Raw genomic sequence first — 26,446 nt, forward strand, 5'->3', positions numbered from 1 at the left:
TCAGAATCCGAGGAAGGCCAGGAACTTCCTCCCTTTTATTAAGTTAGAAAACTACTAAAAGCAACACCTGTGCTCAGTCAGACAAGCACCATGGCCAGTTCCTCTGCTGTGTGGAGTGACTAGTCCCCGTGGCAGAGTCCACGGGCCAAGACCCTGTAAGTTTCCAGCATTGCTGACCCTGTATGGAGTGGAAAGCAAGCTGGACATCAGGATGAAGGCCAGCCTGAGCCTAGGTCACATCAGGAAGGAGGCTTTGGGCTCTTTCCCAGAGCATGCCATGGGGAGCCCAGCCCCAAAGCCCCTAGTGGGCACTCAGCATCAGGACTAGGCTGAGCTGGGAGGATGTTGAGTGCTGACCACACTGGTCTGTACCATGGCTCCATTTCTGTCAACAGAGTACCCACTCTGGATGCTACATCCTGATAAAGTCATGGCCTGGAAGCCATCAGCTAGGCACCCTGCCCACCCCATGCCAGACACAAGAGTGCCTGTACCCCCTACACTGGGCTAGCCAAACAAGGGAAGAGACAGGAGTCAACAGTGGCATCAGAAGGGGCCTCTGCAAACCTACTGCAGGGGACACTGGTGAGGAATCCTTGAGAAACACATCCGGGAAGTTTCTTCGGATCCTTCTTTCTGAGCTAAGGAACAAACAGGCAGGATACAGGCTGCCAGCTGGTGCCAAGGAGGATAGCAGGTGTCACAGGAGTCTTGTCACTGGACCCCCACACTGACAGAAATCCAGTAACACTGGCATCTGCAGTGACCATGAGGTCCCTCTGCCACACTGGGCTCATGACTGCCCTATCTCAGGGGCAGGTGGGTCTTGGGAGCCCCTTGCTACGGGCCAGTATATCCTACTGCTCTTCTATGGCTTTAAGGAGGGCAGGCAATGAGCCCCACCAGCTCCCTGAGGCCTAGAGTCCTGCTGGGGGACCCTCAGCAGTGTCTGACAGGTCAGCAGCATCTGTCCTATATCCATGGCAGTTTCCTGGAACTTACCCCTTAGAGGGGACAGGCTAGTGCTTGGCCATGGGCACACAGGAGAATTCCCCTTGGTCTTCGGGGTCTGGTGCCATCTGCCGATAATGCCTGTGGATACCTGCTAAGGCTGGGTTGTGCTGTGGGTACTTTCTGAGGCTGGGTTGCCTATTGGGTACCTTCTGAGGCTGGGTTGCCCTGTGGGTTTCTGTCCCTTCAAAAATGTCCTCCGCTGCACACTGCTCCCTGATGTCCGGGACACTACAGAGCAACATTCCCACCTCCCACAGGCAGCCTTGCAGTCAAAGGCTGTGTTGCTGGTGCCGAGGGACCCCTGTTGTTCCCCTGCCAGCCCTGGCTGACAAAGGTGACCTCAAGGCTTTGCATGAATGTCATCCCCCAGCCCAGAATTCCTGGTGACAGCCCACGCCTCTGGAAGCTTCTCTGCACACAAGCCGCTGGCAGCTTAGGATGCCCAAGCACAGGTGTCTCTGGAGACCTTCACTCTTCTGCTACAGTTCAGGACAGCCTGAACTGCTGCTACCCGGAGCTGGTACTGTCAGCTTCTGGCCCCGGCAGGAAGAACCATGAAGTCTGTGGATGAAACACAGGGAGAAGATGAATGGCCACACTGCTCTGTCCTTGCCTGGCCAGATTCAAGAGGCCTCCAGGGCTAGGATTCAGACACCTGACACCTGGTAGCAGGATAAGGCTCCTTGTGCATCCAGTGCAGCCCTCCACAGTTCAGGAACCAGAGCCACCCCTTCCTCCCAGCAGAGCAATGCACTCATCTGTCACTACGCTCCCTCCCTCACACAGATCCAGGAGCAAATGCAGCTATGGTTCCTAGGCATCATCTTCCCTGGAGAAACTGCAGACTTAAACAAACAATTGCATGGCAGTTGCCCTGGGAAGCGCTGGAAACAAAAAGGAACTTCTAACATTGAGTTAACAACCAGGACCTTTATTTCATTCAGTGGGGTATGGGAAGGAGAATGGATGGGGAGACAGCAGTTGGCTGAAGGGGAAGATCAGAAGGAACTCGGTGGTCCTGAAAGAAATGTGGCACTTTAAGAATGTAAACAAAAATGGGCCAGTGATTCAGGCACAGGAGGCAAGACTGTGATCTGGGAGAAAGGCAGGTGTGATGAAGGGCAGGTGACAGGCTGTAGACAAGAGACAAGGTCTTTTGTGACCTAAACAAAAATTCCCCACAGCTTCTAGTTGCCAGGCCATGAGGCAGGCTATGGGGATGACGTGGCGAATGAGGAGGGACTGTCCTTGTGGCCATGATGCTTATGTCCCCTGCTGCGTCCTCAGTCACTTGGAGCATCAGTGGTTGCCCTGGAAATGAAGATGGTGGATGTCTACCTGCCCAGAGAAGGATCCAGGAACCAGACCCCTTGCTGAAGGCTTCATGGAGAATGATCCTGAAGCAAGAAGGAAACACTGATTTATTACTGGTCTGATCACTGCTGCAGCAGCATCCCCACAAAACCCTAGGCCAGTCCTAAGGAGGGTGTCACTGGGCACCCAGTTAGGAAATGATGGTGGCCAGGCTAGAGCTCCTGAGCTGATCAAGTTGGGACCCCCTGCAAGACACAGCGGGGCTGGCAGGGGAGAAACTGGAGTGGGAGAGTGTGGAACCTAAGACAGCAAGAAAGAGGAGGGAAGCCACAGATCCTGTTCCCAGGCATCCCAGAAGTCCACGCGGTTCGAGTGGAGGCCACAGCTAGATGTACCAGAGCTTCCTAAGGCCAGAAGGAGCACCTGTGAAGGAAGAGTAGACTCTGTCCCCATCTCTGAATGGCCAGAGGTGCTCATGAACTCACAGGCCCTGTGCTGAGCTGTGTCTTCATACAGGCACTGCAGGGAGCAAAACCGGTCAGTACGTTTGGCAGTTTAGGATTAGAACTATGTAACCTGTACACTGGTGTGAGCTATACAGGTTCTGTGTGTTCACAAAAACATTAGAGCAAAACCATAAACCAGTGCTGAGGTTCCGTGGAAGTTCTCTATGAGTTATACCCCCAGCACTGCTACAGTTCCTAGAGGCAGGCTGCTGCTGAGCCATAGGAACCCTGCCATCTATCTGCAGAGATCCTGAATCTTCTAGACACTGGCAGGGCAGAGGGCCGCTGCTTTTCCAGCAGGGTCTTGAGGCCCCTAACAGTCCTGAGACACTCTAAGATAGCCAATCTGAACATCCCAGTGGCATGGATTGCTGACCCACCTTATCCTGCCTCAATATTACAACAAAGAAATACCCAGAACAAGGACTGAGGTAGATAGGCCTAGCTGGCAGGAGAGTGCCACAGAGAGGGACAATGTGAAGGTCAGGGCCTGTCCAAGGACCCTTTATGCTGAAATGTGTCCTTCAAAACCAGGGTGAGGACCCCTAACTATGAGCAAAGGATGGTGAGAGCCACCCTCTGTGGTTCCTGTGACAGCTGCAGATGAGTGATTGTCCTCTGGCTCACCTGTGCAGTGGTCCCCACAGGTTCACTGTTTCCCTGTGCAGTGGTCCCCACAGGTTCACTGTTTCCCTGTGCAGTAGTGCCCACAGGTTCACTGAGGCTCAGGACACTTCCTAACTGGGTCTCTTAAAAATGCCACAGGAGCACAAGACAGGAGGCCAGCTGAGTGGGAGACAGGACCATCCTCTTCCAAGGCCTCCTTTTCTTGCTTTCAGTAGACCAGCACCCCCACCCCATCTCAGCCCATGGGAGTCCATCCCCCACTCTTCATCCCCATAAAGACTTTGAACTGGGGCAAGGGACAAGGGCTAGTATGGAGCTGACTTTTCTAGGACCAGGCCATAAAAGCTCAGGCTCCTACAAGCCAGCCAAGTCAGCCCCTCCCAAGAACACCCTATCAGGCTGGCCTAGCACCCTCCCCCTGCCTGCCAAGGGCAGCACAAGAGCAGACCTCCCTTCTGCCATTCCCTCCTGTCCCCACGCTCTCTGCCACTGAAGAGAGTCTCCTCCATGCCTCGGCACCCCAAGGAGCACCTGATGAGTCACTTGGCAAGGTTCTTGTTTTCCTATGACTTCATACACTCATGGTACTGAGAACAGCGGCAGGGCTCACAGACACCCGTTTTGTGGTATAAGTCCTGCTCTGAGGATCAGAATGGCTGCCTGCTTTACACAAGGTCATCATTCATCCCATAACTTCACACAGGGGACAGATATTCCCCCCTCCCACTGGCAAGCCCATAGCTGTGCCAGAAGAGGTAGGATATGAACAGGCTGTCTATCCCTAAAACTCATTATCCTGCTGCTCATCAGTCCTTCCCTGGGAGATGTAGCAACCATTACCCAGACAAGCCAGAGGGGTTCCTCTTCCCTCCTCACCTGGCTGGGCTCCGAAGGTGCCTCTCATGCAGGCAGGTGCTTCCAGGTGCTGACAAAGGCCGTGGGGATGAGAGAGTAGGGCACGGTGGTGATGCAGTTCCATGTATCTGAAGTGGGGTCATAGCAGTCCAGGGTCTTACACCTCTGGGTCCCAAAGTAGCCTCCCACCACATACAGCTTGTTGCCCGAAGCCAGGGCATGACAGGACATGCGTTTGGCGGTCATGTCCCCAATCCGAGTCCACTGGTTGGTCTCACAGTCGAAGCGATAGGCTGAGGCTGCTGTGTACTCTGTGTCACCTCCCATAATGAAGATCTGGCTGCCCAGGACGGCGGCAGCTGTGTATCGCCAAGGCTGGGGACACTCCGCCTTGATTGTCCACCGGTTCTCGGAGGGGTCAAAACACTGGACTTTGGACACCATGTCCCGGTGGATGCTGGTCCCACCAAACACAAAGAGCTTCAGCTTGGCGCTCACTACTGCAGCATTGCTGACGCCATCTCTCATAGGGGCCACCATAGTCCACTTATTAGCCACAGGGTCATATTTTTCTACTTGTTTCAGGGAGACAGAAGGGGAGGCAGGGAAAATACCTGCTAGAGATGTATGTCCCCCCACCACGTAGAGACAGTTCTCCAGCTCAGCCGAGCCATGGCCAAAGCGGGCAATCAGCATGGGGGCTGCCTTGGACCATTCCTCGTGGACAGTGTCATACACCCAGACATCCTTAGAGACCCCATTCTCAGAGCCCCTCCCTCCCGTCACATAGACCTTGCAACCAATCGCAGAGGCGCTGAACTCCTTCCGGGGGCTTGGCAGATCTGCCTTGGGGATAATCTCCTTGGCTTTGTGGTCCACTTGGTAGATCTTGTCACACATGAAGGTCTGGCCTCCTAGGATGAGCAGAGTGTGACCTGCCTTGCGTGGCCGGGCAAAGGGACTGGTGACTACACCATCATTTTGCAAGATCTTGGTCTTGCAGCGGAAGGCCTCATCTATGATAAGCTTGGTGCACTCGTCCCCCATGAGGAGGGCCTCCCCAGATACTGCCTCCTTCAGGCAGTCAGAGGGCAGTAGGGCCAGCCGCACACTGCGCAGGAGCAGTGGCAGGTGAGCCTTCCTCTGCTCCGGGTCATGCTTCACCCACTGCAGGATGGCCTCAAAGACCACACGTTCATCCTCAGTCTCCAGCTCGTCACTGGAGATGAGGTCCAGCAGCGTGTCCTTAGACAAGCTGTTGAAGTCCTCGCTCTGCCGCACAGTCTCAAAGTGCACCAGGCACATGCGGCAAGAGAACTCATAGAGCCGTCGGCACTGGTGGGCATCAGACAGCAGCATCATGCCCAGGCAGTTGGAGGGGGAAAGGTTCTTCTCAAGGAACTCGGCAGCTGCATCCCGGACGTCATGGAACTGCAGCATGTCACCCGCCTCCAGCAGTGACTCTGCGTTCTCCTCATTGATGACGATGCGGGAGGAGTAGGCGAAGTCCAGCAGCAGCTCCAGCACCTCGGGGTGCAGGTTGTCCTGGAAGTTGACTGTATCATCCCGGCTTTCCCGCAGGCCGTGGCTGAACATGGCCTCAAAATATCGGCTGGAGGCAGCCAGCACTGCACGATGGCAGGGAAAGGCTCGGTCACCAGCCCAGAGTGTAACATCGGTGAACATACGGTGTTTACGTAGAGTGTTCAGGTGGGCCAGGACACAGTCAGGGTGTGAGGCCTTGTGGAAGAGGGAGATGTTCATGGAGCCTGTGCTGCTCCGAGACTTGCGGGTCTCGTGAACGCTGACAGACATGGTGTACCAACCTGCAGGGGGAATGACACCAGTAAGAAAGAGTGAATCCCATGCCCACCAGCCCTCTGCATAGCAACTTCTTCATGCTCAACTCAAATGCCCCACTCTCCCTTCCCTCCTCTGTCCAGCTCTAGAGAACCAAACTTTCCTTCCTGCATCCCCAAAGATGTTGTAGGCAAGAAGGCCCTGGGCCTCACCCTGTCCTGCACAGACTAGCTTTGTTCTGCCAGGACTAGGCCTGTGACACACCTCTGGTTGCAGGGGTATGTAAGCACCCAATTTCATATTGGGATCTATAATACACAGACACACACACCCCTAATGGTATTGAGCTTCAGGTATTTGTATGCCTGGCAACATAGCCGTGAATCCAAATTCCTGATGCCATTGGTTAGGAACAGGGACCCTAAAGACCTCTCAGCTATTACTCTGTGGCCTTGGGAAAATTAATTTACCTCAAGGCATTTTCCCCCAACAATAAAGTACCAATAAAAGCAGTGGGCACTTTACAGTGTTTGGAAGTTACATCAGAATACTGTACTTACAATAGCCCAGATGTCCCTATTTACTCAGTCAACTGTCTCATTGTTGCTGTCACTACACCGTCCTGAATGAACACACAGGTAGGCATTCTAATCTTAGGCTATCAGTAGATTCTACTTAAGTCTGAGTTGTGTTTTTTTGGGTTTTTGTTTGGTTGGTTAGTTGTTTTATTTTGTTTTTGGTGGTTTGAGACAAGGCCTCTCTATGTAACACTGTTATGTCCTGGAACTCCCTTTATAGAGCAGTGTGGCCTCAAACTCAGAGATCTGCCAGCCTTTGCCTCCCCAGTGCTAGTATGAAAGGAGTGCGCCACCAGACTGAGAGGACTCAGTTTTTAATGACTATTTTCTATAAAAAAAAAAAACATGTTGAAGGCTCTAGTCAAATGTGCTGGGTATGGGTCACTCCTGGAACTGTGAAGGTCACCAAAGCTGAGGTACTAGAGATGTGTCCAGGAAGTACTGCTCAGTCCCACAGGAAGTCCCAGAGGTGGAGGTTAATGTCTAGCACACACTTAGAACCCTCACTAAGCAGATGAATTTAAGTGGACATAAAACATGAGTCCTGTGACTGCACCAGTGCCATAAACATTCTAGGTACAGATGAGCAGACATAGGCCTCACGCAGACACTCCCACCTTCCAGGGAAAAAGCAGCCCTGTACACATACTTGTAACACGTAAATACCCTCACAGGGGCTGGGCCTCAGTGTACACAGCAATTGCCAACTCCCACAAGACCCTAGTTTACATCCCCACACCACAAAAACAAGACATGCCTTTCCCTACAACTAAAGGTGCAGGCTGGCTTTACATTTAAAAATGCAAATGAAGACGGGAGTGATGACTCAGTAGTTAAAATCAATGGCTGCTCTTCCAGAGGACTTGAGTTTGATTTCCAATAGTCACAAGCTCACAACCTTATGTAAACTCCAGTCCCAGGGGACCTGACGCCCTCTTGCAGCCTCTGTGAAAGCAAAGACACAGACATAACACATGTAGGCAAAGCACCCACATGGCTCAGCAGTTAAGGGCAGTGTGTTGTTCCTCTAGAGGACCTGAATTTGGTTCCCAGCATCCTGATCAGGTAGCTCCAGCATCAGGGGCTCCAACACCTCTGAGGGCACGTGCACTCATGTATACATATCCCTACACAGCACACTTATATACACTTTAAAAAGAAGACAAGAGCTGCCTTTCTCGATAGGCACTGTGGCACACACCTTTAACCCTAGCACTTACTTAAAAGGCCAAGGCAGGTAGAACTGGATCTCTGTGAGTGAGGCCAGCTGGTCTACATAGAGATCCAGGCCAGCCAGGGCTTCATAGAAAGACCTTGTCTCAAAAATACATACATACATACATACATACATACATACATACATACATACATACATTTCAGTTGATCAGAAGTGTTTATATTTTTACTATATACACATTTTATTTTGGTTTTGTTTTCAATGCTGTTGGTGTTTTTTGATAAGTGGGCTGGCCTTGAACTCAGAGGTCAGCTTTCCTGAGTCCTGAGATTAAAGGCTGCACCACCAAGCTAAGTTCTCAGCACAAGCCACAAATAGCTGTTGTGGAAAGTCTGGAGTGAAGTCATAAGAGTTAGGGTGAACTGTGCCCTTGTCTCAGTCGGCTTCACGGCTCTGAGCTCACTCTGAGTGCCCTGCCTGACCCACACCTCCCCCACAGGAATAGGCTGACATGGGCATGCACCTAGACAGGACTGGGGAGCAGTGTTTGGTAATAGATTTCCTTTTCAGGTCACCAAACATTCCTGCCTCAAGTTTCACACAAAGAGCAGGATGGCAAGGTAACACTCACCCCTGAGCTCAACCTAACAGGGCAGGACAGACCTGCTTCCAGAACCTGTAAGACACATGGTCAGGTAAACAGCCTAGCCTTTTCCATCTGCTACTGAGGTCAAGATCAACGGTGCTGTGGTACTGTGTCCTTGGCAAGCCCCTGACATCATTCCCCCAAATTGGTCAGTGAGGTTATAGGTGAGTCCCACACACTAGCTCCCACCCCAACTTTCCTTGCCAGAACTTGGGACCAGAACTTGGGACAAGAAGAGAGATAGGAACTGCATTAGGATGAGCAAATGATTTCGTTTTCAAGACAGCGTCTCACTGCCTCACCCAAACTAACCGTAAACTTGCAATCCTCAGATTCCAGGTGCTGAGATAACAGGAATGGGAAGCCACATCCTGCCCCACCCCAAACCTTTTGACTTAGCACCTGGCAATGCCAATGGTAAGCACACTTGAAGAAGGATGGCCACATTAGCCTCCATAATTGATAGTTCCAGGATGACTACAACTGAAGACCGACAGCACAGTCTCCCACACTGATGGATGCCATCAAGTGCTTTCTCCACTCCAGGGGGGATGCCTGGGGACAGTTCAGGCCGTGGACCTTGCTGAGCCCTGCCCAGGGCAACAGCTCTGCCTTCTCAGGGTTGGCACAGAGCAAGAGGGAAGGGACAGGCCTATGAAATCCACTGAGAATAAAGCAACCCTGCAAAGGATCTGCAGGGAAGTCTGGTCAGAAAGGGGCCAACTTACAACTGCCAAGTGACTAAAACCATGTTGTGCTTACAGAATTTGTAAGAAAAATTTAAAGAAATGATAGGTTTCATTGCTACATTTTCCATACTTCATTGTACTTTGCTCATATCTGTTCCTCCCACTGTCCCTCCTGCTGGTCCCCTCCCTCCCCACAAAATAAATCACCTTCAGCTTCTGGCATACACACATATAGGTAAATCCTCCTGAGGACAAGGTACCATTGTCTTTCTCCCCAGCCCCACCCCCACTGCCCTCTCTTGCTGGGCATGACAGAAGTTTGAATCCTGAGACCCAAGCACACCTGTTTTAGTCAGGATGGGTGAGGTTACACTGCAGCAAACACCCTTCAGACAGCATGTCTTGGTAGAACCACATGGCTGTGCTTAGCTTCATCTTACTGAACTCACTTTGGGGTCACTCCCAGAGACCCAAAGAGAGCTGTCACCAAGCCACCAGTCACTGGGTCAAAGGGAAAAATCATGGCAGTGGTGACTAAGAGCCTGGCCTGGAAGGACACACCATTTCATTCCTATCTCAGTGGCCAAAACTAGTCACACAACTTGACTGGCACAGAGAAAGCCACAAGGTGTAACCCTATCATTCGTCCACTATCTGTAACTCAAACAATACAGAACTGCTAAAGGAGAGCCCTGTGTGTGCTAACTTAGCTAACCTGACACTGCAATCGCATCTGCAGGTTGGGAAAGCAGGCAGAGATGTTGAGAAATTCAACCAAAGGCCCACAGTGACTGGGACAGAGCCAGCTCGCTGGCTTGGATCCCTACAATCTCCCATGTGACCCCCAACACCACAAGGCTGAGGAAAATGTGGCATTAGGTCTGACTTAACTTTCCCCCTGAACCCCAGGGCTGGAGAGGGGGTCTTAGCCTGGCATGTCACCAGACTCTGTCAGGTCACTGCTCTCCACCCACAAAGCAGCCTTTCTCACCCAGGCTCTATCTACTTAGGACAATTAACATTGGAGAATGTACCCTGTGCCCCAAGACATCCACAGCAGAAATGAATTCACTTCTGTCCTGAGCTCAGTAGGAAGCTACCTCCGGTCACCGGGTCCTGTGTTTAAAGCCTTGGGGTCAGGATGGGACAGCTGCCCAGAGTTTAACACCAACATAAGAGGATGTGTGGAATTGGCCAGCTTCTCACCAAGGATAAAACTGTGAGGGGGGGATGTCTGTCTGCCTGCATGCCACCATGCTCCACACCATGATGGACTGAACCTCTGAACTGTAAGCAAGCCCCTTCAATTAAATGGTTTCTTTCTAAGAGTTGCCATGGTCATGGTGTCTCCTCACAGCAATAGAAACCCTAACTAAGACAGAAGGTGGTACTAGGGATGAGGTATTGCTGACCACACGTTTGTTTGGAGCATTATGGACTTTGGTGTTTTGGGTTAGGAAAGCAGTGCTTAATGGGGAATACTAGAAGGAGCATGGAAGACAATGATATTGATACTGATTTGAAATGTCCAGAGCTGGCTCAAGAGGTCTCAGAGAAGAATTTTAGTATGTTGCCTAGAAATCATTTGGGGATATTTTGGTGAAGGAAGTGGCTGCCTTCTGTCCTTGTCTAAGAGTCTGCCTGGGGCTAAGTGCAAAGTTTCAGATTAATTCTGTTGGCAGAAGAAATCTCAAAACAGCCTAGTATAGACTTTGTCATGTGGATATTAATGGTAACTCTAATGAAGATTTATAATGAAAGGAGCAAGCTAAGCAAGGAAAAATATGTAAGGAGAAAAGGGCACAAGAAAGTGGAATGGAGCTAAATCCTCTGTTCAATAAGATAAACGGATTAAGAAATACAATAATGGGAGTGGTAACCTCAGGCGATGGTGGCACTTGTCTTTAATCCTAGCACTCCAGAGGCAGAAGCAGGCAGAGGCAAGCAGATCTCTGTGAATCCAAGGCTAGCCTGGTCTACAGAGCGAGTTTCAGGACAGCCAAGCTTAGGTGGTGAAAGACAGAAAGCTGGTGAAGATGTAATTAAACAAGGGGGTCATGTTCCAGCCCCAGCAAGCAGCAGAACTTGGCAGCTTTAGCCAAGTGGTTCTGGCTTTAGAGTTAAGGATGGAAGAAAGGAGTTAAGATCTGATTAGCTGGGACTGAAGAATCAGCTGTGATTAACAAGACAGCAGAACTACTAAAGCAAAACTTTGCTTTGTTGGCATACTTGATGCTGGTCAGCTGGAGCTAAGAAATTAGTGGTGATTAAGAAGAAACCAGCATCACTGAAATAAAATCTTCTGGGATTTGTTTCCTGAGAGCACTGAGAAGCTGTTTCAAAGGCAGCCAAGGTTGTACCTCATGCTGGCAGCTGGACTTGGTAATCTCCAAGCATCACTCAGGTTGTACTGGTTTGAAGGTATGAAGGGGTCATGGAGAGCAGCTGAGGCTTGGCACTGTGAGAGGCCAGGAGAGGCCATTGGTGAAGATGCAGCTTCAGAGGCGGTTGAAGGCCCAGGACTAAAGGGGTCATGCAAAGAAAGAACTTGGGGCTTGGCACCATGAGGAGAGCCTATGAGAGGCTATTGGTAAAAGTATAACCCAGTTGCAGTAGATGACCCCAGTGTTTTCGACATGGCAGTACCATGGTATAACCACCAGAAATAGCATTAACAGTAGAGTAGAGCAAGCTGGAGCCTGGAAGACGAGCTGTGTATGCTGCAGAGGGAAGAGCCAGAGAAGTGACCCAAGCCCTTTGGAGTCCAAAAGACCATGAGTGAATCACAAATACTGGTCAGTTGGAGTTTTGTAATTATCCAAGATGTTAGAGATGCCAGAGTTGTGGGATACCTGCCGAGGAGGGCTGCTAACAGGGAGTGGAAACAGCCCAAGAGAAAGAACCATGTTCCAGTCAACGAAGTTGAAGGGAATTGGAGATATGGAAAGCATTTCAACATCAGACATGGAGTTTGACTAGCTAGTTTTGGTCTTGCTTTGGTGCAGAAGTTCCTCAGTATGTTTTAAAATGGTAGCATATATCCTGTGCCATTATATGTTGGAGTATGTGTTCTTTTTGATTTGATTTTACAGGGGATTACAGTTAAGAGATTACATGAATCTCAGAAGACTTTGAACTTTGTACTTTTAAACATTGTTGAGACTGTGGTAGACCGTGGGGACTTTTGAAATTGGACTAGATGCATTTTACATTATAATATCATTAATAATTTATGGGGGGACTGTAAAGGGGGGAAGGACTTGACTGCTGTTCCAAAGGACCTGGGTTCTTTCCGAGCACCCACATAGCAGCTCATAACACCTTCTTCTTGTCTCCTCAGGTACCAGGCATGCAAATGGTGCAAGACATACATACAAACCATGCAAACACATTTTTTTTTTCAAATTGATATAGGGGCTAAGGGTGTATATAGCTCAGTTGGCCCAGGGCTTGCACACACAAGACCCTGGGGGTTTGATCCCAGCACTTCGAGTAAGCTGGAATGTGATAGCCACGCAACTATATTCTCAGCACTGGACAAAAGGTTGCCATATCAGAAGTTCAAGGTCACCTTTGGCTACGTATCTAATGTGAGGCTAGCCTGGGCTACATGAGACCTTGTAAAAATACTGAAGTTTGTTAGTTTTTAGATAGGGTCTTAAAAATGGCCCAGTATCGGGGCTGGAGAGATGGCTCAGAGGTTAAGGGCACTGGCTGTTCTTCCAAAGGTCCTGAGTTCAATTCCCAGCAACTACATGGTGGCTCACAACCATCCATAATGAGATCTGGTGCCCTCTTCTGACCTGCAGGGATACATGCAGACAGAACACTGTATACATAATAAATAAAAAAATAAATAAATAGGTTGGCCCAGGAGCTAAAGAAGATTGCTGTCAAGCCTGATGACCTGAAATCAATTCCCAGAACATACAAGGAGGAAGAAGAGAGTCAACTTTTGCTAGTAACCTTCAGACCTCCACATGCCTACATACACACACACACACACACACACACACACACACACACACACACACACACACACACACTCAAATCACTGCAGCTACAGGACACTCTTTCATGCTGTTTTTACCTCCACTTCACACATGGTGCACTTCCCTAATTCTTCTCATATTGTTTAGGTGGCTGTATGTTCATTTTTACCCCAAACCCAAATAGCATTGTTTTGGCTGAATTACTGCTTTCTCCTGAGATAAAATCTTGGCAGTAGAATGACAGATGTCTCATTGTCTTGCAAGTTCTGTATGTCAGGTGACCACTCAAGACATGCTTCTGCTGTCCCTCCAAAGAGGCTTCTTGCAGCCACAAGAGCAAGCACAGATTCAAGTCCATCAGGGCAGACAGCAGGTATCACTTTGACTTCTACATGCCACCACCTGCTCCCCCTCAACTGTCTCGGGCCCAGATCTCCAGGCCCAGCTGGAGCTCCAGATGGAGCAAGGCCAGTGGAAAGCACACCAGCACTCCAGGCACAGAGCAAGCAACCTGAACACTCGGGTGCTCCCATCTGGAGAAATCACTTCCTCCCTCTCACTCAGCCACAGTGAGGCAGAGACAGACCAGTGCAGCCCCCTACACAGCACAGCAGACACCCAGGGCTGTAGGCCTCACAGGTACTTGGGTACTCAGGGAGCAGTCACCTCTCCTGCACTCTGGCCTCACAGATGGAGCCATTAAGAACACACTGACCTAGATACCAATTTCTATGAGCCTTCCGGAGTGAGGAACACACAGGAGGGCAGAGAAGATGAATGAAATTAAAGTACAGCTATCTCCCAGGAGGGGACCACCTTCTGTCTCCAGAAGCTCTTCTCCCCCACAATCCCTGGCTTCCATGAAGATCATGTTCCCAATCCCGAAACCACTCACACCAAGGCCAGCTTGCACTTGCTCACTCCTCTCTTAATTAAAAATTTATATTTATTTATATCTTTGGGGTTACGAGCACATGTGCTATGGTTTGACTGTGGAAACCAGAGAACAACTTTCAGGCACTGGGCTCTCTCTCCACCGTGTGGGTCCCAAGGACTGAATTCAGATCTCCAGGCTTGGTGGCAGGCACCGTTACCCACTGAGCCATCTCCCTGACACCCAGCTCATCTAGAGGAGCACAGGGAAGAGGCAGCTGGCACCAACTCATGGGAGAACAATGGGGAAAAATCTTTCAAAGTGACATGAGGTTGCCCTCTGCCCTAGCATTTTCACTCACAGGAATTTCCTTCAGTTCCCCAGGACACGAGCATCCATGGTGGCTTGACTACAAAAGGTCAGGAGAGCCTCAGTGCTCAAGACTGAGTGGTCTGATGGCTGCCTTTTGAGAGGTCTGGGGTGTACAGTACTATACAGCTCCACACAGGTGTTCACAGGCACACACACACACACACACACACACACACACACACACACACACACACGAATGTGTGTGCAATTCCCACAAGCAGCGTTGCTTCCCATAAAATCAATCTGAAGAAGAGAATTACTTCTGAAACACTGGCTGAATTCTACCTGCTGTAGCCTTCAATCTGCTAAGATGTGGGGTTCTGATGACGGTACAGGAAGAAAAGCCAGTCTCACACAGATAAAGCCTTTTCAGATAACCATGGCCTCTCTTCTGTGGCCAAGGCAGTTTCTTTATGGGCCACTGAAGTGTGGAATCTATACCTTATCAATGAACTGTTGTACTCTGCCACATTCCCAACCTGCACCTTGAATGGATCATTTACCCAGGCAGGGTCCTGTAACCTGGTGCATGATCACGTGAACACACTGGCTGGCTGAGTTAGGCACTCAGGAGAGAGTGAACAAGGCAGATGGTATGTCAGCATTCCTGAAAAAACCTGTTTGGTCTGGAGGCCCTCAAAGGAGCTTCACTTCAACACTGGTTTGTAAAACTCCTCCATACTAAGCACACTCTCTGGGAACTTACAGGAACTCCCTGAAGGAAGTGCTGGGGAGATAACTAACATGCACACATCCAAGATTTGGCCAGAGTCAGTCAGTGTTCAAGATCAGATGGGCCTGGGACCTCCCAGTCCCAAGCACTGTGAGCTGTGAGGCTTGTGCCAAGACTCACATTCTCCTCCTCCCTATTCCCCAGCCTGTAGCACCTTGCAGTCACTGGGGTCATAGGGTCACCTGCCCTCCACCCTCACCAAGGCCCATTGTTCCTCTGTCATTGCCAGAAGTGTCTCTCACCACAGCATCACCTCCTTCTCCTCCCAAATGACAGGGGCTGAGACTGGACATCACAGCTGACAGTCCCTGGTCTCTGTAATTACATATGTATGCATCTTTATAGCAAGTACCCGGATGCCCATAAATAGCCACTCACTCAGGGATGCTTTTGCATGGTCATCCTCCCCTGCTCCAAAGCCTTCAATGACCTCTGATGTTCAAGCCTTGTTCAACCTGTTCCCTCTTCTCCAGATCCACAGCCTCCCCCAGTTTCTTCCCCTCCCACCCTTCCATCTCAAGTTCCCCCCACAATGCTTCTGCCCCACAACCCCAGCTCCTTAAGTTGTCCAGCACATTTTCTACATAGTAGATGCTGAGGAAATCGATTCAACAAGTTTTCCCAGGTACTTACTATACACTATACCCATACCAAGAGAGAAGTTTGTCCTGACTCTCCTAAGAATAACCCCCTTTATTCTGCTGTAGCACGGTGGCCTTCTCCTGATGGCCGGTATGCTCTACCTTAGACCGGTGCCCATTCTGCTTATCTATGTCTGCAGCTCCAAGGGTAGATTGGGCATCCCCTTTGTATGTGCCAGATGCTCAAAAAGTTCCATGTCATGGAAACTGGATTAAAGTGCTAGCCACTGGAGTAAGAATGGAGATGTTCAGAGGGCTATTATAAACTTGCACAACTGTGTCAGCCCTATCTCTTGAGATGTAACTTGTATTTTTACAGACTTTCTTTTCATGGCTATGAGTGTTTTGACTGAATGTGAATACAGCACCTGCTGGTCTGGTCCTTGGAAACCAGAAGACAGCATCAGACTCCCTGGAACTGAGGTTACAGATGACATGTAGGTGCTGGGAACTGAATCCAGGTCACCTGCAGGAGCAGCAAATGCTCTTAACCACTGTGCCATCTCTCCTGCCCCATGCTTAATCAGTTAAGACAGATGGCTCATGCATACTATCCCAACACTTGAGAGGCAGGGAATCACTTGGAGCTGCAGGCTAGCCTGGGCTTTACAGCAAGTTCAAGGTGAGCCTGGGCTAATAGTAGAGTCAGTCCTCATCTATAAAAATGAGAGACATTTTTGGTTGTAACTAGGGGAGAACCACCTCCAGTGCTGCTCTGGATGGTGGTCCATAAATCACACAGTCCAGTTGGGGTGCTAACCTGGAGCAGCATGACAAAACAGCTGAGTAGAGACTGTCCCTGGCTCCCAATCCCTGGCTGTTGGAGATGCCTGGTTTTCTCTTCTGTGGTAAAATAAATGTCCCATCTTGGAGGTACTATCTTGCAATTAAACAAGAGCTCTGGAACTGATCTAGTTCCCTAGAGCTGCTGCCCCTGACACTGTCCCCCTCCACACACCATCAGCACTAGCCCCAGGCAGACAGGATTCCATGATGGAGGCCCCTGTTCCCCACCAGTGGTCTTTTCGTGTGAAGAGGTTACCCTACAAGGCAAGGGGCTTACAGGTGCAGTGGCTGATTGCCCTGGGCTGATGGGATGGCTCGACTGGAAATGTGCTTGCCATCGAAGCTGAGGATCTGAGTTCCATCCCAAGACCCACACAGAAAGCCAGGTATGAGAGGACACACAGTCTTGGCACTGGGAAGGCAGACATAGGTAGGTCCTTGAGCTCAATGGCCTGTCAGCCTTGCCTACTTGGTAAGCTCCAGGCCACCATTGAGACCCTGTTTAAAAAATGCCAAGGTAGACAGTGTCAGGAGTGACATCCAAGGCCAACCTCTCACCTCATAGGAACCCGCATGCACACATGTGCACATGTACACACATATGCACATGTAAATACATGTGCCCTTAGGAAAGAAACTGTCTGGGTGGACCTGACATCCACTAACCCTTTAAAGACAGTGTCCCAGGCTGAGGAGGTGGCTTAGTCAGTGAAGTCCTTGCTGAAGTATAGGGACTTGAGTTTGATCCCCAGAATCTCATAAATTAGGCAGGGTAGGGACCAGCTGTGTGGAGATAGTGGTCCCTTCCTGTAATCCTAAAGCCCAGGAGGTGAGGCAGGAAGACTGCTAGTATGAAGCAAGCCTGGGCCACCACACTTGCTTTTGGAATTTTCCACTTGATATTTTCAAACCAGTTGGCCACAGATAACTGAAGTTACAGAAGTGAAGCTGATGATGGGGAGGCTACCCAGTGAGCAGCAGTGGCCTCAGACTAAAGCAAGTCTATTTCATGCAGTCAGGTATTTATCCAAATGGTAAGGTGTTCGGGTCTGTGTGTGAAGCTTGGGACAGGGCTTCTTCATCTCTTTCCCTGGCACTTAGCAGAGGAGGTGGCATCAAATAGGATCTCACTAATTTTTATAAAGCTCCAACTTATGTTCCCAGGCTCCCCTCACAAACACACACACACACACACACACACACACACACACACACACACAGCTTCACGACCAGCCAATTGTGTCCAGGTGTAATTATCTAGGCAAACTCTGTACAGGTCTCTTTCCGACTTCATAGAAAACCTCTGGGCTGGGAGACAGCTCAATTGGTAGTATTTGCCTAATGTGCAGAAAATCAGGGTATGATCCCCAGCAATGCATAAATGGGGGATGGTGTCACACACCTGTAATCCCAGCATTTAGGGGTGAAGACAGGGGAATCAGATGTTTAAGGTCATCATTGTCTGCAAAGAATATTAGTTTGAGCTGGGCGTTGGCGGCGAATGCCTTTAATCCCAGCACTCGGGAGGCAGAGGCAGGTGGATCGCTTGTGAGTTTGAGACCAGCCTGGTCTCCAGAGCGAGTGCCAGTATAGGCTCCAAAGCTACACAGAGAAACACTGTCTCAAAAAACAAAACAAACAAACAAACAAAAAAGAATATTAGTTTGAGACCAGCCTGAATTGCATAAAACCCAATCTAAAAAAAGAAAGTTGTAGACACAGAAGCAGTTGAGCGAGCCCCCTGTAACCAGGGTAGGTGTGCCCTGCTTTGCACATCAAGTGAGCAGTGTGCAGTGTGGCCCCAGCCTCAGCCTCACCAGCCAGACAAACCCTGACATTTTGCTCGTAATTATATCTTTCAATATAAAGTTCTAGTTGAATTGATAAAAATAGCAACTGCAGCTTCCTGCAACAGATACCCACCCCAGTGGGTGCTGGTGCCTGAGAGGAAGCCTGGCAATCCAGTCTACCGCTTGGTGCCAAAACTGCCCGAAAAACTTGGGATGACAGAAGGCTGGGGTCCACTCAAAAGCTGCAGGGGAGTGCCTTGCTCCCTCATCCTTTTCCCAAACACCCAGATTCAGACTGCAGAAACACCCTTCAGCCTCCTCCCCTCATGAGCTATACTAGGACACTTAGGAGATCGCCCAGGAGCAATTTGGGGTTCCTACTGTCCCCTCTATTGCCTAACTGATGATGACCCATCCTCTCCAATGTCTGTTCCTATTAGGTCAGGTTGAAGACCTATCAGGTACCCACTCTGGGGCAGAGTTCTAAGGTTCTAGGGCAGCAATCACACAACCAGACTGGGTGCTGCTTCCAAAGGGAGGGAACAAGGACTCAAGGATAGGGCAGTCCTGCCAAATGCCCCAGCTCTGAGTCTCAGCAAGGATGCACACCAGGTCCCCAGGCCACAGACTGGCCATCCTGACTCCCCAGTCATAAGGTCTATCAGGAGACCATGTACAGAGCCTGACTTTCCACAGTTCCCAAGATCTACCTCTCCTCCTTGGGTCTCCACATTCTTTCTGTCTCCCAGTCAAGTACAAGTGCCATTTGGTACTTTGGCTTCTTTTAAAGCTCCCTGGCACATATACAGGGATCCTCACGGGAACATACAACACACAATTCAGTCTACAGATGCTCCTTGAAAACCCTTCCATATGCAAGAAGAGCTGGCCTTGCCCTGCTAACTCAAGGGCTTTATCCTGTGACAGGTGGACCAGCCCCCTGCGGAGCTCCCTTAAAGCCAGCCAACTTTATCTTGGGTGGGGTAGGACTCTACACATACACCTAAAGCCACCCGCACTTCACCCAGACAAGGCCACCTCCTGTCACTAAAATGCTGTTTAGGAGCGCGCCCACTCACTCAAATGCTCCAGCCTTCAGACACTAGGCTCCCTGTCATTAGCAAAAACCATACCTCCTGATGTTCCAGAGCGGTTGAGCTGAAGAGGACCTTTCAGGAATGTTTTCCCAGTCAGAGCACACAGCAGCAAGCAGGGGGCAGGGCTGGGCAGGGATTAAAGGGCCTCATTTCACAGATGAGCACACACAGCCCAGAGTTTCACTCAATCCCCAGCTGAGGCCAGGAGACCAATAGGAAGCAGAACCTTGATCTTCCGGAAAAACCAGAGTCAAAAGAAAATGCATGAATGAACTGCTTAGCGGGCCTTTATTTTAATTTTTTTTTAAAGAATGATACTGGTTCCATTGTATCAGTTACTCTTCAAAATGCATGATGTCAAGCGTGGAAGAGAAATGGAGCAATGGCATTTGGTGGAAAAAGTAATAATGCTGAAAGGCATATGACTAATAAAATTTAAAACTGCCATGCCTGCTTTGAAATACACAAGATAGCAGGCTTCCAAGGAATCACTGAACATACGGGGGAAATGAGGACCACCCCAAGTTTCTCCTTAGAAGGCAACATTAAAACCAGTGTGGTCTAGACACAATATGGCTGCTATGTGGACATTAAGAGGGAAAGAGCTGCCCTCTATGCAGTGATAGAGGCTAAAGAGGGTCAAAGTATAGAAAATCAAATTCATACACAATCTCTACCTGTGGAACACACCAGGAAAGGGCAGACTTTCATACTATGAAGTTTTTCTATATTGTTCTTATATGAAAGGAATCTATCACTATATTTGAATTTAAAAACTACAATTTAAAAGCACAATGTTTTCCTTAGTCTCCTCAGAATACACCTTCTGTGGAACCCTGGTCCTCTGCCTTGTACTCATGCCATCCTAGCCTTTGAACCCTGCACTACCTACCTAGCACACTTCTCTGGCTCAAATGTCACGACCCTGAGGGACATTCCCCAACCCCTTTGTCTCCATAGATGGTCCTTGTCCTGTTGCTCCCGCTGTCACCTCCCAGTCTACTTTCCCAACAGCCCTTTTGGGGATAGCTGCATTTATTGGCTCTGCCTGTGGCCAGCCTCCTCCAAATGAATGGGAGCTGCAGGAAATGGGGCTCACCCTGTGCTTTGCTGAATTCCAGAACCAGGCAGAGAACAATGACAAAGCATGCCCACTGAACACATCTGGAACAAAGAGACTAATGATGTCCACTTGCTCGCCTCTCCTGAGTGGAAACAGCATTCAGCTTGTACCCTAGCTGAGCTATGACCTCTGACTACCAACCCTGGACACCAGAAGTGGAGGTCCAGTGTAAACTCTTTGAGCCCAACCTTCCTCCAGTGTCACCTATAAGGCATTGAGAACAGGATACCATACCTCCTCCTTCAGATTCCCAAGATGTAAATTCAGGAGGCATGTGTAGATAAAGAGACTCTCTACACAGTCTCTTGGGCCCAGAGGAACTTAACTTCTGGACTTTGGATGCTGCTGCCTTAGCTCTCTAGAAAAGAGCTCCCTGCCTGCTGACCTCACTCCTACCCAAACAAACTGGCCTGGCTACGCAAACCAGGCAAGGGGCTCATCCTGGGGTTTGAACAAGGAAAGAACCTCTTTATCTTAATTAGGAGATTCATTTTCTTGGCCTACATTGATCTCTGCTCAGTCCCTCCTGGGGAGCCCAACAGGAACATGTGGAGAGAGCAAGGCTTGGTTTCCCTCCTGCCCTTGCTGTCTACTCCTGCCCCATCCTTGACATGGACAGCAATCACCAGGCAGAAGTGGGTAGCGTGACAGCCAGGTAGATGTGGTCCTCAGGCTGGCTGCAGCAGCCATAGCTCACCCACGGCCCTGCTCTGCAGGAGGAGCTACCCAACTGGTCCTGCAGGCACATCCTTGCCAAATCCTGGCACTCAGCCTCATCCTCCTGCCCCCAACCCCAGCTCCCCATAATCTCTTCTCCTTCTCTGCGCTCTTTGTCCATCTCTCCACCTTGGCTGTGTGCCCAGGGGACATCCCATAAGCCATGCCATTCCTTAGAGGGAGGGGAATCAACAGATGCTCCCACACTTGATGTCCAGTTCTCTGCCCAGGACAAGCCAAGGGAGACCTTGGAAATGAGTCATCTAGGTGTTACCTTCCTCTAATCCTATGCCTGCTATCCCTGGGCCCAGACTGGAGCTTCTCTGACCCAGTTTCCTGGGCATTGTACAGCCCTAAATTGAGGAGCCACCAGGAAACTGAGGGAGGATGGAGGGGAGAAGAGCCCTGTCCCTTTGGAGCTACCAGCAGGACCTGACTGTCTCCACTCAGAGACAAGGCAGCTGGGAGCTTGTGCTTGCAACCTTATTCTACCCCAGGGAAAAACGAGGGTCCAGACAGGGAGAATGACTCATCTGATGCCCACGGCACTCCATAGAGCTGGAGCCAGAACCCACCCAGCTCCTGACTTCTACCTTGTCTCAGTCACTGCCCATCACAGGCTGACTCTCAGATTCTTCCTTCACACAAGGTTGACAGGCAAGCCTTGTAACTAACTGCCCAGCATTAGAGTTTCGGGACCCTGGGGCATTCCAGTGAGACTGTTGACAGGACAGTCTGGAAAAATCTATCTCCTAGAAGAGCCACCTGAACGCACTGTGGCAAGGAGACCTGCTTATGGTCACACAGGCAGAACTCGGTGTCCTTCCTACAACAGCTGCAGGTCTGAGGGATTCTGCTGTGGGCTGAAGAGGTGGAGGTGGCCTGTGGCCTTGGTTGACCTGAAAAAGAGGAACCCTACTCTAGAGAAATTGGAGGCAGAACATTGAGGAGAAAGTGCCTGGGGAAAAAAATAGGAATTCATGTAAAGTACAGTGCAGTTTCTCAGTTAACGCATTTATTTAGACAGGATCTGTGTCAATATATTTATTTTGCAATTTTTCAGTTAACCTATCAATTTGGCACAGGGTCTCACAGTGGAGGGCTAGCTGAATCCCTATCCCCCACTGTAATCCCTAGCCTCTACCTGGGATTAAAAATGCTGGGATTAAGGGTTAAAAGTACTGGGACTAAAGGTGTGCACCACCACACCTGGCTCTAACTTGGATTACTAAGACCACAAAACTGACAGGTTTGTTCATTTATTTATTTATTTTTAAAAAGGATCTCACTTTTATCCCTGGCTGGAACTTGCTATGTAGATCAGGATATCCTGGAACTCAGAAAGCTGCTAGCCTCCCCCACCCTGCCCCCTGTGGCATTTTAGACTTCTGAGAGAGTATTTCCTAACACCATTTTGAGACAGGGCTTCATGTAGCCCAGGCTTTCCTTGAACTCCTCATCCTCCTGCCTCTGCTTTCCAATGCCTGGAGTATAGGTGTTTGCACCATGTCTCCTTTGATCCAGGGCTTTAAGCATGATAGCTAGGCAAGCATGCTACCAAGGAGCAATCTCAGCCCAAGCAATTGTCACTTTAAACAACAGGACACAAGTTGCTTACCCTCTATCATCCTAAGGAGCACCAAGACAGGACTGGAGAAAAAAGGTCTAAGATTGAGAAAGGGATAAGGAGGGAGAGGGCAAGGGTGGGGCCTTGGCTGTGGACCACCTGCAGACAGACCACAGAACAGGAGTCCCACCTCCATTCTATGTCAGGAGGATGCAGCAAAGGGGAAAGAAAGGGAATTGGGCAGGAGCAGCCCACAAGACGCCAGACACCATTCCAGGGAGTGCTCTACAGGGCATAGTCTCATCTCACACCATCAAGACAGCTTTACAGGGACACACAAGCAGCATTTGAACCCCAGGCTTTCTACTGATCCTGTGCTGAGTGACTTAAGGTGGAGCCCTTCCAACCTCCAAGTCCCTTTCTGTCCCTCTAATCCTTTCAGTGTCTGCCCCCATGTGCTAACAGCCCCAGAGAGTCCTGGCAAGTGTGGCAGGGGTCAGCTTTAGATGTCTTAGAAGTGGTACCAGCAGACACTTGCTCAGGGCACTGTTGCTGCTAAGGGAATATGGCCAGACAGAAACAGATGCCTAAGTCCTGCTGGGATACACTTACTGTAAGCTGTGGGTGCTTCAGTTCGGCCTTTTCCTGGCCCTCCTCACAAGGGCCCCAAGTACGTATTTCTCAGCCTTAAAAAGGATTCACTAGCACGGTTCAGCTGAGGCAATTCAATTATGAAATATACCACATTAGATGCAAACAAGCATCTCAATGAGCCAATTCATTTGTGGCTATTACCGTTAGCTGGTGCCAAGTCTGCACAAGGGGGAGGGAACCAAGCCCCTGCCCAGGACACACCCACACTCCCAGCTAGTAGAGGATTCAGGACTCAAGCAGTGAGCTGGTTAGCAGGATGAGTCTTCCCAGGAACACACACACACACACACACACACACACACACACACACACACACACACACACACACCCCAGAAGCTGCATGGGAAGCCAGGGCCTCCAATGAACCCGAAAAGCTGTCTGAATTCATTACACTATCACAGCCACGAATCAACCTTTAGGTTACCTCCCACCTCCCACCTCCCTTTCCCCTGACCTCACCTGTGCCTAAAGCAGGCACTCTAGAGATTCATGGCAAGAAAAATGGCTGCAGCCCAGGGCATGGAAACCGGATTGTGGAAGGTATTTGCTAGCTTTCCTTTCCTCTCTCCAGGAAGCCTCCACCACTTCATTCCTACTCCCTGTGACCCTGTTCAATGGGACTCTCTGCAAACTATGATGTCGAGCCCGCCCCCCCCATCCATGTGCCAGCACCCCTTCTCTCTAAAGGGAGGGTCTAAGTCTACTCAAATGACCAATCAAGTAAATGAACTACTAAAAACACCCCATATAACATGCTCACTGCTCCAGGCCATGCTCCACCCTCTAATGACAGGAGGAAGGAAGGCTGCTCTCCCTGCACACCACATGCAAGGCCATTTCTTTTTTCTTCCTACTCTTCTCTCCCCACACTGGTGCCCACAGGCTCAAGATGCCATCCACAGGGACTGAGCCACTGTGGAACAGGCAACTGGCCCAAAGCTCTTTAGCTGCACAGCACAGAGAACCCAGATGCAGCTTGAGACCCAGGACAAAGGTTTCTTCCTTCTTCCCCGGCTTCCTTTAAAACAGTCTCCCTGGTCTCACTTGCTGATAAATGACTTCAATCTGAAATACCAGTAATTACAGGGCCAGGGACAAAACGGACTTTGCCAGTCTCCATAGACAAAGCCTGTGAACTCAAGAACCCCAGTCTTAAAGGGACCAAATCTACTATAGGATAAGAGCACCCTGGGTCCCCGCCCCCTCCAGTTCCCAGACACAAGCTTTCAGCAACACCCATAAAAAGTCCTCACAGCATAATTGTGTCACCTATGAGAGGCCCAGCATCCTGGAGGGTCAGGTCCCAAGTTCCCCTCCCTCCCTGTCCTACTTACTCCATTCGAGGGGGAATCCAAATGGCCCAGGCAACTGGCATATCTTGCCTGCCTCATCAGTGTGTCTTGGCCAAAACAACTTGGACTTAGGACTCCCCAATGTACTGATAAAGTGGAAGGGGCCTGGGTCGTTGTCTCCTGCTCCTCCAACTACCTGTGATCATCATGCCCATCTTAGGCATGATGGGCATGATGGCACTTGCTTTTAATCCCAGCACTCAAGAGGCTGGAACCGGAGTGTTCCAAGTTCAAGGCTGGCCTGACTACCTAACAAGACTAAAAAGGAAAAAAATCCTTGTAGACTGCCGGAATGCACTTTAGGGTACACCCCAAGGGTGCCTGGTGCCCCACAGGCATAATTCCGCATTAGGAAAAAGAAGCTTCTGATACAACTATGAAGGAGAAGTCAAGTGGGGGCCTTGCAGACCACAGCGTAGTTCTTGGGACCCGGCAAACCATGGGAGGAGGGTAGAACAATTGGGGACGAGGGAGATTTGCTATAGCCCCATGGGGGCGAGGGGGGGCAACACCTGGGTGGGTAGGTGGGTGTGACTCCGGAAGTGTCACTACTTCTCCCTCGATAGACAACTTCCCAGACAGGAAGGACCCCGCGCGGCGGGCCACACGACCAGATCCCGCAGGTTTCTCTTCCCTTGTTTAACCCCTCGGCACGGCCCTCGCTAGGCATGCGGACCTTGGCTAGGCGCCGGCGCAAAGCTGCGCTGTTCGCATCCTCGAAGATAAGCAGCGTCCTCTTTCTAGGATCAATAGTAATTTTTTTAAAAAGAGTCAGCGGACTCAATGAATCAACCACACTCTCGGGGGAGGGTAGCAGCTCCCGAGAGTGACATCCGTTTTCAAAACAATTCATTGCCTCGGCGGGAGCTCTGAGCAAAGCAATACGGGGTCCTCAAGCTCGATCGAGGGGCGGTCCCGGGTCAGCCCCCCACTTTCCAGACCCAGGGAACCCAGCCCGCGGTCCTACGCCCTGCGGGGCGCTCCTCTCGTAGGGTCGCTGTCCTGGTGACAAGTCCAGACGACGGCGCCCCCTGTCGGCCCGGTCCCGACCCGGTACTCACCTTATGGCCCCACGCGCTACGTAGTCCCCGCAGTCTCCGCCGCTACCGCTGCTGCCGCTGCCGCCGCCGCCGCCCCCGGCCAGCTCTCGAGTCCCGGCCGCTCTCCCGTAGCTGACCCGCATCGGCACCGCCAACAAACTAGTTTCTCCGGCCTTACCGCCCCGCCTCCCGGCCCAAAGCGCAGCAGCCAATCATAGGCCGCGCCTCTGTGACGGATGGGCCAATAAACCCGTAGTACAGCCGCGTGAGGAGAAAGAGGTGGTCGTTCCGACCGCTGGTACCGCGGGAGGCGGGACGAGGAAAGGAAAGAGACTGCCACCAGATTCTTAAAGCGACAAGCCATTGCCTTCCGCCCTGGTGGCCAGAGTTGCCCAAAGAAACTCGAAAGAAACGCGACCTGGTCTAGAGCTTCCCCAAGGAAGAAGCTTTGTAGCTTACACACATGCCTCTTTCTGTTCCCGAATCCCAGCCATTGTTGATC

General features: G+C 50.4%; 1 protein-coding gene across 2 annotated transcripts; it reads right to left on the reverse strand.

The window, feature by feature from the left end:
* Klhl25 (kelch like family member 25) lies at window positions 1-26,122 on the reverse strand. Of its 2 annotated transcripts, none has more exons than XM_027408167.2 (3): window positions 25,966-26,122; window positions 4,338-6,142; window positions 1-1,575 (listed from the first exon to the last, which is right to left on the reverse strand). In XM_027408167.2, the coding sequence occupies exon 2, from the start codon at window positions 6,129-6,131 to the stop codon at window positions 4,362-4,364; it is 1,770 nt and encodes a 589-aa protein (XP_027263968.1). In that variant the 5' UTR covers window positions 6,132-6,142; window positions 25,966-26,122; the 3' UTR covers window positions 1-1,575; window positions 4,338-4,361. The 2 variants fall into 2 exon arrangements, with proteins under 2 accessions (XP_027263968.1, XP_027263970.1); XM_027408169.2 differs by lacking the exon at window positions 1-1,575 and adding an exon at window positions 1,925-2,411.
* Window positions 26,123-26,446: the final 324 nt, after the last annotated feature.

The sequence above is a fragment of the Cricetulus griseus genome, chromosome 3 (genome assembly GCF_003668045.3).
Source record: "Cricetulus griseus strain 17A/GY chromosome 3, alternate assembly CriGri-PICRH-1.0, whole genome shotgun sequence".
NCBI lineage: Eukaryota > Metazoa > Chordata > Mammalia > Rodentia > Cricetidae > Cricetulus > Cricetulus griseus.

Bases quoted from the DNA above. Each gene is read 5' to 3' on its own strand.
- Klhl25 (XM_027408167.2), bottom strand. From the start codon at position 6,131: ATGTCTGTCAGCGTTCACGAGACCCGCAAGTCTCGGAGCAGCACAGGC.